At 34.6% G+C, this 21,246-nt stretch overlaps 1 protein-coding gene across 4 annotated transcripts in view; it reads right to left on the bottom strand.

The window, feature by feature from the left end:
• The window catches only part of LOC105317861 (3-sulfolactaldehyde dehydrogenase), a 43,451-nt gene extending 26,935 nt beyond the window's left edge, over window positions 1-16,516 (bottom strand). The window contains exons 1-9 of one of the 4 annotated variants that reach the window (XM_066073098.1): window positions 16,391-16,465; window positions 9,469-9,540; window positions 8,579-8,785; window positions 7,959-8,080; window positions 6,957-7,040; window positions 6,308-6,478; window positions 4,653-4,769; window positions 3,440-3,583; window positions 2,457-2,600 (exon numbers count right to left, since the gene is read on the bottom strand). In XM_066073098.1, the coding sequence (XP_065929170.1) occupies window positions 2,457-2,600; window positions 3,440-3,583; window positions 4,653-4,769; window positions 6,308-6,478; window positions 6,957-7,040; window positions 7,959-8,080; window positions 8,579-8,780 (984 nt within the window). In that variant the 5' untranslated portion in view covers window positions 8,781-8,785; window positions 9,469-9,540; window positions 16,391-16,465. Of the gene's footprint in view, window positions 1-2,456; window positions 2,601-3,439; window positions 3,584-4,652; window positions 4,770-6,307; window positions 6,479-6,956; window positions 7,041-7,958; window positions 8,081-8,578; window positions 8,786-9,417; window positions 9,556-16,390 lie in introns of those variants that run through there. The other 3 variants (XM_034452872.2, XM_011414644.4, XM_066073097.1) reach the window with 3 other exon arrangements.
• Window positions 16,517-21,246: the final 4,730 nt, after the last annotated feature.

Genomic DNA, 21,246 nt, shown 5'->3' with positions numbered 1-21,246 from the left:
GGAAATATTTGTATACTGCTCTAGCTGTGACGTCACAATTGTAGGGGAAAGCCAAAGACCACTTCTAAGACGGATTTATTTAGAAAATACTAAAAATCTAATATTTCCTTATCCCTACCGTATTCCTTTACGTACAAATAACATTGATCATCTGCACTTCTATATTAAAGACAAAAACGGCGAAGACCCGTCATTTTTAACCGGAGAATCAACGGTGACACTTGTTTTCCGACAAATGTAAAATGACAATGATGATGATGACAGTTTTATTCCCATTATTTAAAACAGAACATAGAGAGGTGGAGGAATATTACACAGAAAAAGAGCTTACAGTATTCCAGTTCGACATTCCTCAGTAAGCCAGTAGCTTACAAACAATTAAGTGAGAGCCCTACCGAAATTTTAAGAATCCATGCATAAAAACGATACCCATATGGCTCTCAGGACAAGTATGAAACAAAAAGAAAGACTATTGTCTTCCAAACATTCATCAACATCTAAAGGAAAAGGACGCATTAAATAAAGAGGCACGAACGACAAATCGAAAAAAAAGGCTTTTGTCTGAAATCAATTCAGTTCAAAACATTGCTGTCGGCAATATACTCCGTTTAAGAAATCATTCTCAAGAACGAAGCGCAAAGTTGGCATCTGGGATACAACGTTTACATCCATGTGAGAGAAAACAACCCTTGTGTGGATATTCGTCAGTACTGGAAACCGAACGAAGAGTCAGACATTGTTTCTACTAGAAAAGGACTCTGCTTTAGACCTTTTGAATTTAACGCTCTCAAAGACTTATTGCCAGACATTGAAAATTGTCTACCCGAATTTAAAAGACGTGGAATGCTGTACTGAACGCACCGATCATCAGAATCAACAAGGAATGCTGCAGTGCAACATTTGCAATCCAAACGATTTCCAAAACTGGTGAAAAAAAAAACAGTCAAGAACAACAAACTCTGATTTTTTTCTTAGTGATTTTGACTTTTAAAAAACCTAATTTATTTTCAGTGTGTGTCATTTTATTTCATGTTCTTACTTATTCACAGCGTTTTTTACCATTTGCTTTATAATGATTAATGTTGTTTGAACCTTTCTTTTAAAACAAACCTTTTAAACAACGTTTTACAATAAATTTCATGTTATTGTTTATTTACAGTCAATGTGTCATTTGTCTTATAATATTTGAATTCTTTCTTTTGTCAATAAAAATAATCAAACTTGAATTTTTTTTCGAAGTTTTTTTTTTCCAACTCATTCTGTAAGATTTAAAACATCAACCAAACGATTTATTAAAAAAGTATATAAAAAAAAACCAAATACCAAAAAATATTTCATTACGAATTCATTACACCAGTCTATTCCGTCCGTTAATTTTATACACGTTCAGGTATCTTTACTCAAGCGACAACGAGATTTAAATCTACCCAATCTCCGTATCATTACTCAAACAACACCGATATTCAAATCTAGCCGATCTCCATTCATAGTTTCCTCTCTGTATATTTAAAAGCACACCTTTCACTCCATATCAATTTTTTTTTAACTACGCTCGGGTAATCAATCTACTCCATTTTCATTCATAGGATCGTGTCCTTACTCTAACCCGGTTTTAAAAGTACACGTTCAGTTTTACTACACTCAAGTCTCCTTTCCCTTTCCTCTTTGTTAAGGTCAATGACAAATACTTGCTTTTGTCATCTCCATACAATACCCTGTCGTGTTTTGGGGGTCTACATATATCGGGTCGGGTGACCACCCCCCCCCCCCTACAATACCCATTGTGTTGTGGGGTTAAAAATCTCCATTGTGTTGGGGGGTTAAAAATCTCCATTGTGTTGTGGGGTTAAAAATCTTAGGGGGACAGGTGGGACAGGTAGTCCCCACCTGTCCCCAATCGATACTCCCCATTGTTCTCCTATTGTTCTTTTTTAAACAATAGCCCATTGTTTTGGGGGGTTAAACAGACGCCTATACTACTCCTGTGATACGCGTGGTACAGACGAGTAATATTCTGATATGTTAAAAAGCGAGTTCGCACCAGGTAATCCGTTTAATTATAATGGTGAAGGTAAATTAGAATTATTTGCATCTTTGAAAAAGTTACTTAAGAGTCCACTGAGGTACACTTTTCTCCTTTCATATAATATATATTATATATTTTGATAAAATACGATCGCCATTGAGGAGAAGTCTGTACCTAATTGTGTCCGTGTATCTAGGGGCCTTCAAGTGTAGGGTGGGGCCTAAAGTCTATATACAGAGATGGGAATACTGTAAACAATGTACCCCTACTATAAGTACTACCCCTACTATGAAACAGATGAAATACAATGACAAAAAGGTGTACTACGATAGTGCACATACTACAGATTAATTGCATGCAAAATGAGACTGAAATCCCGATACTATATAAAAAAAAATTGTATTTCACATAATCCCTGACAAGTGGTTACCTGTCCCGAACACCTGAATTTACAGGCGATAACTCCTTTCACTGCTGCCTCTAAATCAGCCGACTCGAACACAAGGAAAGGCGCATTTCCTCCTAACTCCATAGCAGTTTTCTTGACCGTTGAGGCTGACTGTGACAACAGGCACTGTAAACACATGTCATCCGTAGTGATAAAGACACACAGTTATATTTACATCTACCAAGTATTATTTCCTTTTATTCTTACGGAAACTTATAGTCAATTCATAGCTCTATAGAAACAGCCAGATTGAAATCTACACGCCCCGTTTATCGATTGATCGAAATCTACAGTGGCTGAAACTGACAGGACTGGAATTGACAAGCCTTTTTTGTCGATTGGTCGAAACCTACAGCGACCTAGGAAAAATCACGGGCTGCAAAAAATACTCATGATGATGTCAGATTCAAAGTACCACAGATGACGATTTGGCTGTTTCTTTTAATTAACTAACTTTAACAGTAATTAAGTCAATTTTACTTACTTTTCATAATCAATTAGTTAAAAAGAAAGATGTTAACATAAACAATGAAATGCTTTCTTTAATGATTCATGCGGGTTATGAAGGCAGCGATCATTAATTGCAGAAGAAAATTTACAAAACCCGCTAACGCGGGTTATTTATTTATTCTGCAATGTCGCTACCTTCATATCCCGAATAAATCACCAAAGAAAGCATTTTATTGTTTAAATGAATGCATTGTAGGTGGTAGGAAATTAATTAGGAAACATTTATGCACAAATGCCCAAAATTCAATAAATGTCCAAAGACTGACTCTTGGAGGTTGAGAATGTTGCAACTTAATTGTAATCCATCATTTTTTCATTTTTTAAATTATTTTCCCTACAGTATCATACATGTATATAATTCTGATCAACGATTTGTAGATGTAACGGTAACCAATGACGTACAAAACAACACACATATAGACATGCTAGGTATGTTTTGGTTGTTGATGTGTTACCTTGCCCACGGCAGATGATCCGGTGAAGGAGATGTGTTGGACCAGTAGGCTCTCACACAGAGTCCTGCCAACATCCGGGGCATTGTCTCGCGACACGGTGACTACATTTAAAACACCAGCAGGAAGCCCGGCCTCTTCAGCAAGCTAGTAGAAAATAAAAAATTAGGACTAATTAAAAGTTATTTTCGAGTAACTGGAATCTGTTAAACCAGAAGGCATACATTTTATCTAACATTTAAGGCCTAACTCATATGAACCCATTCTGAAAAGAACAGTCTCTTGGTGAATCTCGCCTCTATTTGAGTGTTGAAAGCGAAGGTTACAACTTGTAGAGTTTCTTCCAGCTAAAGATACTTTAAAGTAAGTGCAATATGCAGTTACGTGAAAAAGTCTACCTTATGATTAGTACAAACGAGAGGCAATAATCGGTATTATGTCATTTTATATTTAATATAAAAAATCTGTCTGGAGGCATTTCGTTCTTCAATATTGTTGTATGTCATTGAAATCTAGAGACAAAATCTAAAGCACATTGGATATGACCTAAACTGCATTTAAAATGCAGTTTGCTGTATTAACATTTGTCTTCAGCTGTTCTAATCTGGAGAAAATGTTTACATCAAATATTGTTTTAGTTTTCAAATTAAGCACAATGATCAGATTGACCATGGTGATTATGAAAATTATCTTTAAAAAGCCGCGTTATTTTTTTCAAAGCCTTTTTTGCACTTAAAATAGTTATTTTTTGATAGTAACACTGATTTGAAGTAAAATCTTTCTAAACATCAAACTTTTATAAATCCAATGCACTCGACATAATAAATCACTGGTGTCAGTGATGTAGTTTTTTAAAGAGGGATTGAAAGGTAAATTTCTTCCAACTTCTTGCGGTTAAAAAAAAATCAGACTCATCTATATATTTACTCGGGTTTATGCAGAAGTCGATCAAATTGTTTACATGTAATATTAATTTCTAAATGTAAAACAGGGCCTATACAATATGCTTCAAACATATAACATGTTGAAAGGTTTTTTTTCGGGTTTTTTTTTGGCTTGTCAAGATACTTTGGATGAGTCTGACCCCCCCCCCCCCCAAGAACGATGTTACGTGCCTGAATAAATATGCTATAAAAAGGATTTTGCCTTTACATATGGTCAATGCTATTTCACTTTCACGTCATCTGTAAGCAGTTGATAGAACAGTAATGCGAACCTGACACAGGGCTAGGGCTGATAGCGGTGTGTCCTCTGCAGGCTTGATCACCACTGAACAACCAGCAGCAATGGCCGCCGCCGCTTTCCGTGTTATCATTGCATGAGGGAAGTTCCACTGAAAAAAGTCCAGTACCTCCCATCAAATGTTTGGTCAAAGCATTGGAATAAAAATACAAGCCTTGGTACTTGTTTATTTGTTGGCACGCCAATTTTACTCAGATAACTTCATCACTGGAATGATCATCAGCTTTAGTCGGAAGACCCCCCCCCCCCCCCCAAGACAGTTTCACTTTGTCATAATAAATCATAAATACCCTTATTTGATTAATTAACAACAATTAATCAACCATATTTTTCAATTTTGTTGGCTAATTGCTTTATCCTGATATTGTTTCTTTAATGATATGTATTCTTTCCTCTCATCATGCTAATGTGTGCTTAATATGTTAACAACATTTTTGGGAGTTGATTTTTAATCAACTCTCCTATGAAGTCACTCGGACAAACCGAAAGTGAAACAGTGTTTGGACCTCAGCACAAATCATTGCTCCTGACAAGACTTAGTTCTTGAAAATAATTGATGAATTCGATGTAATGTATGCTAAAGCATTGTTTTTCAAGGAAACTTATTTACAAATACCTTAAAAATAGTCAGATTTTAAATGGCACGAACAATTTAAATATTTTTTGTAGTCGTATGTATTCCTACGCCATAGTTCAATATAGTCTCGTTCAAGTCGACGCTCGGCTGTCTCCGTAAACCCTAGTCGGAGATTTACGGTGTCAGCCTAGCGTTTGGTTGAACGAGACTAGAGTTCAATATTGCTTGGATCCATACAATTTTCGAGAAATATTTTTACCAGTGATACATAGTTTGATTGAATTAATTTTATTTTTAAATATTATTTAACATGATTCATGTGGAGGTTTCTCGACATTCTAGTCGAAAAAGTTCAAAAATTCATATTATAAAAATATGCGTAATTCAAATTAGAAACTACGTATACATGTACTTGTCATGCAAAATAACATATCATTGATTTTAAAATAAATAAACATCGACAAAATCAACTCCCGTCAGTTCTTCAGTACTTTGATTTTTAGAAGGAATCATCCAAACGTTTCTTGTACCAAGCTACTTGTACAGCATTGACCCATTAAATATAAAAACTTAAAGAATACTAAATATGAAACCGTGCATAATACACAATCCAATCACTAACTTCCCTGACATTCAACATAAAAAAATGAAAGATTTTCTCTAAATATTCTTATTTAGAACTTGATTCCCCCCTTATGTGGCCACATTCTACCCCGGGAACCATAATTTGAAAACAACTCCAAGATTTTTAAAGATTTTCTCGATATTTTCCTATGTAAAAATTATCCCCCAAATGTGGCAACACCCTACCGCCAAGGACCATTATTTGAACAAATTTGATTTATCACTACCTGGGGATGCTTTCATACAAATTTTAGCTTTTCTGGCCTATTGGTTTTTGAGAGGAATATTTTTGAAAAATACCAACAAAATTTTCAATAATTTTAAATTATATCCCCTTTAAAGAGACATTATTAAGCAAATCAAATCTACAATGCGATACCAAATAAATATCATTACATCACAACTATTGTAGTTTGATCACTTCTTACCGGTGTTACCATTCCACACACTCCAATCGGCTGTTTTAACACAAGCAAGCGTCGGCTCCTTGCAGTGGTGGGAATAATGTCTCCATATACACGTTTAGCTTCCTCGGCGTACAGCTCTAAAAAACCAACCCCATAACTCAACTCTGCCATGGAGTCTTTTAAGGGTTTGCCCTTAATTCAAAAATAATATCCTGTATTACAATAAATCGAACATCCATGGTTGCTTTTTTTATATATACAGACCCCCCCCCCTCCCATCCGTCTCACCGCTTCCAAGTGAAGAACTTTAGTTGTCCAAAGTTAATCTAGTATATACATTAATTGTTAATTTTTTGGTTATAAGCAAGCCGTCTTAACATTTAAATTATATGATTGAAGAATATCGAATAATATATACATTATACAGAAAAACTACACATAAGATAGATGATGCATGTGGTGCCATTTTAAAATATGTACATGTATGTCTCGTAGTTCACATTACTTAAGCTTCTTAAGTTTGTAATATTGAAGATTCCTTCTAATAGTGTTGCTTATTTATCATAGAATTAAAAAAAAAAGATTGGAATTAGTTAAACATACAGCCATATGGAAATGGGAGAGGAAATAGCAAAAAAATAATTAAAAATTTCATTTCTGAAGTACACACATTTTCCATGGTGATAAGCTTGGCCAGATCCTCTTTATGAACGTTACAAAGATTGGTCCACCGTAACATTATCTCACTCCGCTCCTGTTCAATAACAAATTCACCATTCACTCACTTATAAAACATTATTAAGCAAGAGATACTTTTACGTCATAATTCTACATTTTCAATGGCTGCTATATATACCAAAGAATCTGTTCGGCAGGCAAAAGACAGATATAAGACCATTTACTGTAAAGTAACTGTTATTGGCGAATACTAAACTGTGCAATTTATTACACATCAAATGGTTCGCGGTGTTTAATTTTCGTGATAAAAATTCTCTATGTAAACGCGATCATCGCGAAAATTTCTTGTCCGCGAAAAAACTATATATATACAGTCACATAATCTGTTAATTAAATGCTTTTAAATCCTAACCTTTCACCCAAAGCCCTTTTCTCATTTAAAGATCATTTTAAGCAAAAGATATACGTTGTTTGAAACAATTCTGGTCCTTTAAAACACTAAATAACATTTGTATACATGATAATACGCTATGTTTACGTTTTAGTTGCTTAACATTATAACAAACAATTCTGTTTTTTAATGTCTTACAAAAATGGGATCACGTACGAGTTATAGTGTAAATATAAATACATGTAGTTTAGAAACAGTCGCGGACCCTTTTGTCTTAATTTAAAACGATATCTCTTGTAATTTTAACACAATGTATTGTAGCACATTTTGTTCCACAACTATTTAGATATGCGAAGCCATTTTTCGTAATATCCAGAAAACTATATATTAAGGATCGGCCATATTGGGGCTGTTTTACTCAAACTGAAATGTGGCAAATCATGTAACTTTTCAAAATAGTTTTCCTTTTCGGAAAAATGAAGGCTAAATGATTTTGGCATTCGAGCCTTTAAACCCTTTAGGCCTATTACTTAAACTTTTTTTTGTAATCTGCTTTATATTAAATCAAAAATTACACATTTTCTCAGAAATGAATTGTGTTACTTTTGCAGTTCTTTCCTTCCAGCTCTGGAACGCTACATACGCCGTCTTTATAGCTGACTCTGTATCAGATCCATTCATATCAGGCACGGATCCAAGGACTTCCCCGGTGGCTGGATTTGTAACTACATGTAGACTAAATCATTGAATGATAGAACATGTTTATCATATCACACGCTGGGCTTAATGCAGTTAATATGAGGAGAAGAGTCTAAGATTGGCAACAACAGAAAACAAAATAGAAAACAGTTTGTCGGTTACTTTCTTTAACATATGAAAGCAAAACAAGGTACAAAGTTACTTCAGATATATATGATTGCCAACCAGAATAAAGCGAAAACGTGTATTCAGCCAGTCATGTATCCTAAATACTTACACCTTTCCTTTATCTTTTGAATAATACCGATATGTATAATTCATGATATAATAAATTAAAATATAAATGCTAGTAGTTGAAGTGTAATCATTTTCTTTTTAGTTTTACTCATTTTATGATACTTATAGCCCAAAATACAAGAAGTTAATCAAAAAATATATAGAAGAGAAAAATAACTAATATTAATAATAACTTTTCAAAATATTAAGAAATTTCTAGCTGACAGAGTTTGACAAGCATAACACACCTTCGAAAGTTTCTCCATTCTCTGCTGAAATCCATTTGCCATTGACATATGCTTTGTTTAGAAGCCATTTAAAAGAGTCCATCTGTTTGTACGACCTATTTTGTTGATGGGTTTGCAAGTTAAATGGAGGTATATGAAAGACTTTTTGACTGTACACTGTAAGTTTGTTAGGGTGAACACATGGTCCCAACACCTTCAACATAATATCTGGAAGACATTATAATATATTATTTTTTTTTAAAGAATAATATATGTATATAAAACACTTTGCCAAGTACTTTTAAGAATGTCGAGGTATTTTTGCGTTAAAAGCCATGTTTTAAAAATATTTTAAAAAGTATTAATATTGTAATGATGTTATGTCAATAAACCTTCCACACAAAAATAATGTACCCGACAAAACTAGTTTAATTTTCTTAATGAATATTGAATAATAAAGTTGGGAATTTTCTGTACTAAAATGTTTGATATTATTTATACTTATTTCAAAAAGATTGATCCTTGCCAATATAGTCAAATAATGAATTCGATTAAATCTTAGAAAATCCTATCCATTCTCCCATATACATTTTAGGGGAAAAAACCTATAAAAGTATGATTATAATTCCACATATTAAAGCCTTCTACCTAAGGGGGTTAAGACCATATGCTGGGGCCAATATGGCTCTGTAGTGAAAGTGTATTAATTAATTAATTCTATAAATCTTCTCTACATCCATAGCAGGGGGAGATAAACGGAATGCAGGTTAGAGAAATGCATGACCTTTCTCGCCATCATAAAAAGGAACGACTCTCTTTCAGGATGAATTAATATGCAAGTATTTTATAACAATACTTACTGCTTTTGTGAAAATCTTCAGGAAATACGCTGCTGGGAAAAGTATAAACACCTAAGCACTAAGCTCCTCAGTAGTCACAATGATTTGTTTATATCAGCCGTATAGTGACATCTCACGGTATCTCTGGGCGAGATAACACACAAAATATATCTTGGTCATGAATTAGAACGTTTCATAAAATGGACTATTTTAGCATTTAAAAAGGCTCCGGTCACCGGGGGTCTTCATGTAGGAAAAAAGAACGCAAACAAATCAATAATTTCTATCATGCAATGATTGTCAATTTCAATTACTTCAGTTCTAATAGTTTTATAAGAAATAAAAAGACATCAGCACGTGATAGTTTACGTTACAATATATTTACATATCATTTCTTAATCTTAAACCCAACCAGTAATAATAATGGTAAGAACCTAGAGAATATTGAAAAAACCTGTGTTCGAACGATTTGTATATGTTACTACAATGAAATATCAGTAGTTCAATACAATACAATACAATGCAATCAGTAGTTCAATAATTAAGAAGATTTCAAGAGCTTTTGATTAAAAGAAACTTTAAACAAATAGAGAAGTAGAGCTCATTTCACTCTGATGATTTAGATAGGCGGTAAACAAATTTTGTTTTATTGTAACTGACGAGGTACACGCGTCTGTACTAGAAAACAACCCGCTTAAAAAACAGATGACTGAAAGTAGCCCCATTTAAAAATATGGGTCAAAACAAAACACCCAAGGCACATGCATATTAAGAACGGTCGGCAAAGTGGCGGACATTCGACAAAGTGTGCGTATCATGGCGCACATGGACTTGGCACCCTTTGTTACGTACCTATATAATATTACATATGATACGTTTGACAAAAGTTGTTTTTTTTCAGTTAAATAAATCTATAATTATTGACATTGTACCTTTGCATTTTGTTTTACTCTTATATATAAATCTGTAGACATCTGCAAATGATGCTGATTAAATAGGCAATACTGAAGATGTTGAAATATTAATGTGTTCTTCATTAATTATGATAAAAATGTAGATTAATTTTTGGTGCTTAAAATTTAATTCTATGGAAGTTGGTCAGCAAAACGTAGTAAAGAATATCAATATTCAATATGAATATCATATATTTATTAATTAGTCGCTATTTCAATAGATTCACTTAATTAATTCTGCTTTCACGTAAACAAAGTGTTTAATTGAACCATTTTAACAAGACCTTGGACTTTCAGTAGAACATAACTACCTATTTCTTGCGTCAAAACAAGTTAAAATGACGCTGCTTAGCTCAAAAACCAAACAAATCTTGTTGATTTCAAAGAGCAATGGCTGAATGGCCTTCATTGTAATAGACAGGCCTACTTCTGAGTACTTCACATTGCTGTTTGACACCAACTACCCAAATTTCAAGTACATTCTGACCGATGAAGTTTAAGTGCATAAAATAAGAAATTAGACAAAAATCATCGCTGGACCTTCTTTCCGCCGCTTCGAGAGCATACACCCTGTGTACAACAGTATACACCCCGTGTACAACAAAGTATACACCTCGTGTACAACAGTATACATCCCGAGTACAACATACACCCTGTGTACAACATGGTATACACCTCGTGTACAACATAGTATACACCCCGTGTACAACAGTATACATCCCGTGTACAACATAGTATACACCTCGTGTACAACATAGTAAACACCCCGTGTACAACATAGTATATACACCGTGTACAAAATAGTATACACCCCGTGTACAACATAGTATACACCTCGTGTACAACATAGTATACACCTCGTGTACAACATAGTAAACACCCCGTGTACAACATAGTATACACCCCGTGTACAACATAGTATACACCCCGTGTACAACATAGTATACACCCCGTGTACAACATAGTATACACCCCGTGTACAACAAAGTATACACCTCGTGTACAACAGTATACATCCCGAGTACAACATACACCCTGTGTACAACATGGTATACACCTCGTGTACAACATAGTATACACCCCGTGTACAACAGTATACACCCCGTGTACAACATAGTATACACCTCGTGTACAACATAGTAAACACCCCGTGTACAACATAGTATACACACCGTGTACAAAATAGTATACACCCCCGTGTACAACATAGTATACACCTCGTGTACAACATAGTATACACCTCGTGTACAACATAGTAAACACCCTGTGTACAATATAGTATACACCCCGTGTACAACATAGTATACACCCCGTGTACAACATAGTATACACCCCGTGTACAACATAGTATACACCCCGTGTACAACATAGTATACACCCCGTGTACAACATAGTATACACCCCGTGTACAACATAGTATACACCCCGTGTACAACATAGTATACACCCCGTGTACAACAAAGTATACACCTCGTGTACAACAGTATACATCCCGAGTACAACATACACCCTGTGTACAACATAGTATACACCTCGTGTACAACATAGTATACACCCCGTGTACAACATAGTATACATCCCGAGTACAACATACACCCTGTCTACAACACAGTATACACCCCGTGTACAACATAGTATACACCCCGTGTACAACATAGTATACACCCCGTGTACACATAGTATACACCTCGTGTACAACAGTATACATCCCGAGTACAACATACACCCTGTGTACAACATAGTATACACCCCGTGTACAACATAGTATACACCCCGTGTACAACATAGTATACACCCCGTGTACAACATAGTATACACCCCGTGTACAACATAGTATACACCCCGTGTACAACAAAGTATACACCTCGTGTACAACAGTATACATCCCGAGTACAACATACACCCTGTGTACAACATAGTATACACCTCGTGTACAACATAGTATACACTCCGTGTACAACATAGTATACATCCCGAGTACAACATACACCCTGTCTACAACACAGTATACACCCCGTGTACAACATAGTATACACCCCGTGTACAACATAGTATACACCCCGTGTACAACATAGTATACACCCCGTGTACACATAGTATACACCTCGTGTACAACAGTTTACATCCCGAGTACAACATACACCCTGTGTACAACATAGTATACACCTCGTGTACAGCATAGTATACACCCCGTATACAACATAGTATACATCCCGAGTACAACATACACCCTGTGTACAACACAGTATACACCCCGTGTACAACATAGTACATGTATACACCCTGTGTACAACATAGTATACACCCCGTGTACAACAAAGTATACACCTCGTGTACAACAGTATACATCCCGAGTACAACATACACCCTGTGTACAACATAGTATACACCTCGTGTACAACATAGTATACACCCCGTGTACAACATAGTATACATCCCGAGTACAACATACACCCTGTCTACAACACAGTATACACCCCGTGTACAACATAGTATACACCCCGTGTACAACATAGTATACACCCCGTGTACACATAGTATACACCTCGTGTACAACAGTTTACATCCCGAGTACAACATACACCCTGTGTACAACATAGTATACACCTCGTGTACAGCATAGTATATTCATGAGCAAACATCAATCTGCGCAATATGTGCTTTTATACATTGTACAAGTTTCTGCTTTTCTTAAAAAGACAATTTTAAAAGATTTTTCTCTATAGCTTCCCATGTAAAAATTTAACAACCCCCCCCCATCCCATTGTGGCCCAACCATACCCCGGGGGTCATGATTTGAACGAATTTGAATCTTCACCCGAGGATGCTTCCACACAAATTCTTTCTTCGGTCTTTGAGAGGAATTTTTCTGAAGATTTTCTCTATGCATTCCTATGTAAAAATTCATCCTCCATTGTGGCCCAACCCTACCCCCGGGGGACCATGATTTGAAAACATTTTTTGTCTGACAGTTTTTGAGAAGAACTTTTTAATTTAAAGATTTTTTCTTCATATTCCTATGTTAAAATTTGACGCCCCCTCCCCCCCCCCCCCCGGGGGGGGGGGGCATGATTGAAAAAACTTGAATATATACACTATCTGAGGGTGCTTTCAAACAATATGAGTTTTTCTGGCCAAAAAATTTCTTAGAAGAAAATTTTTAAAGATTTTCTCTATATATTCTATGTAAAACTTGATCGCCCCACCGAGGACCATGCATGATTTAAACGATTTAAACGGGATGGCAATCGATTGCAGAATTGCTAATCGGTTAATTGCAATTCGTTCCGACCGATTAACCAGTTACTAGTATCAAAATACGCATATTTTTGACATGGCTGAATTAATTTTAATTAATAGTTATTATAAACAACACAGAAATAACGATAGGAATATTCTGTTTATGCGTGTATAAATCAAAACAAGTAAAAAGATTTTAGGGTCCTCCACACACCTGGAAAAGTTCTGCCTACAAGCCCATTCTTCTAAATTACTTAAAGATATGGATTTTTAGCATGTGTTCGACTTGAAAATGACCCAAAATCTCACTTTTGGGGGGGGGGGGAATAAACTTTTTAAATTTTACCGCTGTTCATGAAAATAAAAACCCCTGCAGTATTCGAACTCGGGACCTGCGAGTTGGTAGACTGAAAAAACACCCACTGCGCCACAGAGATAGACAACAAATAATGGTGGTATAAACTGTTTCACAATGCGCTAAAATTGCCATGTTGTGACGAACTGTCATAAAAAGTAGAAGTCGCGGGGTGTCGAGGATCCTTAATCTCACGATAATTATTCAAAATGAAATTTAAAACAACAGTCATGAAATAGTTTCTCTGACTTCGTCGCAATTTCGCAGTCAGTTCGACTTTGCCCATGACAGGTTATATATACAGTCATGTAGATCTCCATTTGGAATAATCATTCTTTCGGATAGTAGTTACATCTATGTACCCGCTTTCCAAATGCATTTTCAATGTAATACATTGATGTCGTGTTAAGGAAAAAGTTAAAATAATTTTAAACACATTGAACGTGCGTGTAGGCAGTACATACATGTAGGTACAATAATTGTGATTGTAACGGTACTCAGTAGTTATAAAAGTATAATTCATTAATGATTTATGAAAAGCTGAACAGACAAGGTAGTGACATGTTGTTTCAACAGTCATTATACGAGTAATTTACACATACTGCCCAATTTTCTTCCAAGGTTTTAACCGTCTGTAACTTGATTAGATAAAAGTATCGAAAGAAAAAAAACCCGAAAAATTATTTGAAATAGCGGTAAAAGGTATATTATTTTTATTTTATACGACTAACCGATTACTGATTTTCTAACCAGTTACCATCGTTCCGACCGAGTACTTGTAATCGGTTAACCAGTTAGAGATTGCCATCCCTAGTTAATTTGCTTACATGTGAAAATGGCCTACTTATTTTCCTATGGGGCGCCATTTTAATATTTTTGAGGTATTTTCTGATATCACAAAATGATTTTTTGATACCAAGAATTCGAATTTCTGATATCAGAAAATGATTTTTTGATATCAGAAATTCGAATTCTTCATATCAAAAATACGATTTATTTTTGATATAAAAAAATCGAATTTGTGATATCAAAAAATCTCATTTTCTGATATCAAAAAAAGAAATTTTGATATCACATATTCAAATAATGGCGAATAAATTTCACATATTTAATGAATACTCCCTTGACCCAACATTAAATTGCTGAACAACAGAGCCCGATTTTCATTTTAATATTTGTTGTTTTTTAGAATATTTATTTAATGTAAAAATTAATGAAGTGTTCTTGATAACTGTACGCCGGTATAATTTCTTTATATTATGCGACACCATCATTTAAAAGGAATTCCATTCAATATTCACAGCGAATTGCAAAGAAAGCAATGCTTATCATTGCATATGTGGACAAACTTGCCAAAATGAAATCAGATTTAAAAATTAGCCATACATTATTATTCTTAACGGCATCTACAGGTTTGAAACACAATTTCTTGCAAATTACAAAAGTTGCATCACAGGGAGCATTCATTAAGTTGATAGGAATTTTATGCAGGTCTTATTTTCTGATATCAGAAAAAGCAAATGATTTTTTGATATCAAAAATGATTTCCTGATATCCAGAATTCGATTTTTTGATATCAGGAAATTATTTTCTGATATCAATAATTCAATTTTTTGCTATAAAAAATCAACTTTAATTCTTGATGTCAAAAAATCTATTTTGTGATATTAGAAAATCATTTTTTATATAAAGAATTCTATGTGATATCAAAAAAATGATTTATTTTCTTCTGATATCACAAAAATAGATTTTTTTATATCAAGAATTATTTTTTGATATCGAGAATCATTTTTCGATATAAATAATTCGAATTATTGATATCAAATATTTATTTTTTGATATCAGAAAATACCTCAAAAAATATTAAAACGGGGCCTCATATTTTTCGAGGTCGGTAGTATGAAACACCATCGCTGCTTTATAAAATAAAACTATAGATCTATACATTATGTCAAATTATCATTACATGTCAAAGTCCATCACGTGCTGTGAATATATCATTACAGTTGGTCAAATCTTTATAATGTGATGTCAAAAACACATTAGGTGAAGTAAACGTGTCTTTTCATGATGTCAGATATGTAAAAACGAGTAAGTTATGCCAACAGGTCAATACATTATGACATTATGTCGACACTGTATAACAGGGGCAAATGTATCCTTACATTATGACAACATTTTATTACATGATATAAATGTATTCTTACATTTTATCAACACTTTAATACATGGTGTTTACACATCCTTTCATTATGTCAACACTTATAACTTGATAAACAATATGAGTTTTTCTGGACAAAAATTCTGAGATTTATGAACATGGGTTACGCAGGTAATAGCTTTCGCTTGCTATACATTTAGGAAAAACCTTGAAATTTTCAAACGTTTCCATTTTTTAGGTGATCGACAGGGAAACATGATTTGAACAAACTTGAATGCACATTACCTGAGTCCTTTAAGTTGCCTCTGGTAGTCTTTTGAAGACCATCGACAGCCCCGTAAATTGAAGTTGGTTAATTTGTTTACATGTGAATCGAGGTCATAGTATGGAACGCCATCGCAAGAAGATGAATAGAGAATAAAATGATGACTGAATGAAAACAATATAGAACACGTATTTTATTTTATTTAACATGTTTAATAACACATACTGATCTTTTTATTTAATATACACTCACGCACAAAAATCAACACTACCACACAAGAACTGCATGTCTGATATGTAAACGATATAACCCGAAAACTGTCCATTCTGTAAAAATAACCTGTTTTGTTTTAAGAGTGGACCGTATCAGGTAAAGCTGTTGACAATGCTGATAATATATTTTTTAACTTCGAACAATAAAACCAGTCTTGCATAGAATTTTCTGTTGTTCACTTACATGTAGTGGATAGTTTCAGGTATGTGCAAGGGATTTATAAAGCTGTGCTATGAAAATTTCATATTTATTCATTCTTCTATTAAGCAACATCATCCCATTCTCTACTGGGAGGAGCATTTCTTATGTACATGTAACAATATTTAAGGATGTAAAAGAGGTACCGCATATATACATGTACACTGTTCTCTAAGTGATATTCCTGATATGCTTTGCCAAATTTTGATATCACGTACAAAATCATCTGATGAAATGATTAAGCCAACCAACACAAAGAATGCATTGACCGGTGTAATGAAGAATAATGACCCCCGTAGAATAATGACCGGGGGTCATTTTTCAACGTAGAATAATGACCCCCCTAACTGAAGAATAATTGGATTTTTCTGAAGAAAAAAGACCCAGGGGTTATTTTTCTTCATGTTAAACATGAAGAAAAATTACCCCCATAGAAAAATGACCCCCCTGTAAACATGAAAAGAAATAGGTTATCCCGTAAATAAATCGCTGTATATAGTTTTTCATATCCGTTGCCACAAATTGATAGTTAACAGTTACGTCACTTTTCATATCCAGGGGTATAGGATTAGCTCCCCTTGACTTCGTCTCTGTGAGCTAAAAAGGCGAAAGCGCGAAGATTCGAAGGCGAGAGTGCGAAGTTGCAAAGGCGAAGCGATAGTAGTATCACTTCTTCGCCTTCGCAACTTAGCACTTTCGTATTTGCATCTTCGCGCTTCGCCGTCGCATCTTTTACACTAACATGCCAAAAGTATGTCAACTTTTCTTTTTTCTCTATATATTCTATTGAAAACAAGACTTATATTTAAAAGGGTTTAATTTTTGTTGTTATTTTTTGTCAGATTTTGAAGAAATTTTTTAATGGCTCTACTATATATCTTTTGCAATATTAGAGGCTTTAGAGCCGAAAATCTTACTTTGGATTGTAAACATCAAATCTCTAGAACTGAAGGTGGGAAAAATATTTAAATATGATGCCAAAAAGCTAGAGAAATTTTGAATTTATCAATCCAAGTCTTTTCAAAATTTGTCATGGGGTTATTTTTAAATGAGTCTTTGAAAAATGTTGGTTTTCAATGAAATATATAGTGAAAAGAAAAAAATTGACATACTTTTGGCACTTGAGTGTATATTCTTCATACAATGGTTTTCTCGGGGCATCAATTTCAACTGTTACCCTCCAAAACAGGCACTATTCATATAATGTTGATATATATATATAAATATATTATTGTATCATATGATACAATATGTATAATATAATTGTATTATATAATATTTTATTTTATCCCATGATATTGTATCATTTGATATGATACAATATTGTATCAAATTATATTGTATCATATAATATAATATTAATCATATTATTTATCAAATATGATACAGTATCATACAATACAATATCATACTATATTATACAATATTATTACTTATTAGGTTAGTTACTGACTCACTACGGATATATATCGGGTTGATCAATCTCATAGATGGCGAGGCGAAGAATCCATGAATATCCAAAATTATAAAGGATGGTTTTCATATAATATGATAAATGTGGTCTCATTAAGGTGATGCCCCATAAAGGTGATGCCTCGTCTTGGTGAGCTTTGTAATCTGTGATTACCTATTTTTTATAATTGCGGAGCTCTCTATCGTTTAAGGGTTCCGAGGCATATTTTGGCAATTTTATTTTTATAAAATTAATAAAATTTAATTATCCAGGGGGATAGGGTCAGGACCCCCTCTCCCCTTTTACTGCGTGAAATTATTAATATTAAATTTTCCGGGGGGACGGACCCCCTCTCCCCCTCTAGATCCATGCATGAGCAAGGAGTGTCGCATAATGAAATAAGAATGTTACTGTGTTTGGTCCACGGTAAACAGACAACTGGTAAGTGACAGGAGTCTGGAAGTGCATATGTACACATTATGGTGGACATTAAATTTTATGTGGACTATATAATGATTAGGCATAACCAGCACTGGTAAACATATATGTCACATGTAAACATTAAAATATTTATAAACATTCATATTAAGCGCGATGGCCTAGCGCATGCGTACCAATAATAGCCTGTATTAATTGGAAAACCTTGGCAAGTGCGGTGCCTGCATTAAATTCTATATAATCGACCGAGACTTGCTGAATGCAATCAAAAAAGGCGAAAGTGCGAAGATGCGAAGGCCAAACTGCGAAGTTGGGAAGGAGCGATAGTAGCTAGTATCGCTCCTTCGCCTTCGCACCTTCGCACTTTAGGCGGCATCACATCTTCGCGCTTCGTCGTCGCATCTTCGCACTTTTGCTCCTTCGCCTTCACACAATCGCCTTTGCAACTTCGCATCTTCGCCCTAAGGTCGAAGTGGCCCTATCAATATATGTAAATGTAATTGTTAAAGGGGCATGGTCACGATTTTGGTCAAACTCTATTTTTCTGTTTTCATTATTTACAATGCTTAAAGGAAAGCATTTCTACTGATCAAATGGAATTTGAGGGTCAGTTGTAAAGTTATAAGCAAGATACAGGGCTCACAATTCTTTGTCATGTAAACAAGGCTCGTGGCCTGTTGTCGTTTACATAGGTTCAATATACCAGTAAAAAATCTTTTTCAAGCTGATTTGTCTATCTTCTTATTCATTTTAAGCATAAATAAACAGTTCCTTACGTTTAACACATTCATTAGGTCTAAAATCGGAATTTTCACTTCAACATTCAAAATGTAAACAAAAGCTTCGTTTACATAGCAGAGAATGGCAAGCTCTGTAACTTGCTTATAACTCTACGAATGACACTCAAATTTTGGTTGCCTATTGAAAATGCCTTACTAAAGCATTGTGAACATTAAAATCGAAAAAATAATTTTTGACTAAAATTGTGTCCATGCCCCTTTAAAATGACACCATACCCCGATGCAATACGTCAATGCCTTGTTATAACGGAAGGATTTTTATTTTCTAAGATATACCCCCTTTTCACTTTAAGTTTATTTAAATATGAATTATAATTTCTGTCACTTTCTGTAAACTGCAGCAATAAAAATTACAATAGTGTAAAGACAATTTCACAAATAATAAAAAAAATATACTGAAAAAAACTTTAATCTACAAGGGGGTCATTATTCTACAGGGGTCACTTTTCTTCATGTGGAGTGTGCTCATTTTTATGAAAATGACACTTATTCTTCAGGCAAAGGGGTCATTTTTCTACGTAGAATAATGACCGGGGGGTCATTTTTCTGCGTAGAATAATGACCGGGGGGTCATTATTCTACGTCGAAAAATGACCCCCGGTCATTATTCTACGGGGGTCATTATTCTTCATTACAACCGGCTCAGATGCAGGTGTGGCGGAAGTTGACGGTCAATTTTTAATTTCATGTGAACTTTTTCCAGGGAGAATGTACGTGTAGTCCGGATGATCATGAATTAACTTTTAGACATGTGAAGAGTATGATTTTCATGTAATAGTGCAGTGAAACTTGTCTCAGTGTACGTTCTGATCATATCTGAAAAATGGAGTAGGTATATATCATACTGGATGATATTTACTAGTTTTTAGTATTTGTTCGCTGTATCATATGCTAGTACCTGTCTCAATCTCAATGTCTTAAACATTAAGTATGCTTCTTTATTTGCAAATGTGATGTCTTTTTTCTTGTTTCCAACTTACCTGTATTGGTTCAATAAGTTAACAGTTTTACCTGTCTCTGTACACAGTCAACATGTCTAAAGATATTTCTGATTGTACCAAACTGGTCACAGAGACTCATGCTATTATCTATGGTGACACAAATAAAGGACCGAGCGCCAACGGTGACGGAAATAGTGACATCACACTAGCATCTATCCACACAGTTCTGATACAGCTAACACAAATGCAAACACAGATGAACGCTAAACTCACAAATATTGAAAACAAAAACGCCGGCCTGGTATCTCGATTAGCTGAAATTGAAAAAAATATCAACAAATTCGCTGAAATCAATAATGTGGTCAGTTCTTTGAAATCCCAAGTGGAAGTGCTTACTGAAGATGTCCAATTTGTGAAAACCAATTCTAACGACCTAGAATCCAATATGAGATTGCTAGGAAATATTTTTGATTCGGTTAAAGCCACAGCGGATTCGAACACAGTTGCAATCGCAGAGAACCGAAAAAACATCGACAAGTGCGCTCAGCTTCAGAAAACAACAGACCCTAACGTAAGGAAAGAGCTATTCGAAATGCGTGAAGTAAATTCAAACTTACAAGAAAGCATTATTGACCTGAAATCCCGATCAATGCGGGACAATCTTGTGTTTTCTGGAATTCATGAAGAACGGGGAGAGAACACAGAGGAGATTTTACAAGAATTCATCAAAAGGAAATTCCGGATTGACTACGACGTTAGCTTTGAACGGGTGC

This window comes from Magallana gigas, chromosome 10 (genome assembly GCF_963853765.1).
Source record: "Magallana gigas chromosome 10, xbMagGiga1.1, whole genome shotgun sequence".
Lineage (NCBI taxonomy): Eukaryota > Metazoa > Mollusca > Bivalvia > Ostreida > Ostreidae > Magallana > Magallana gigas.
This window is presented reverse-complemented; position numbering and strand designations above follow the sequence as displayed.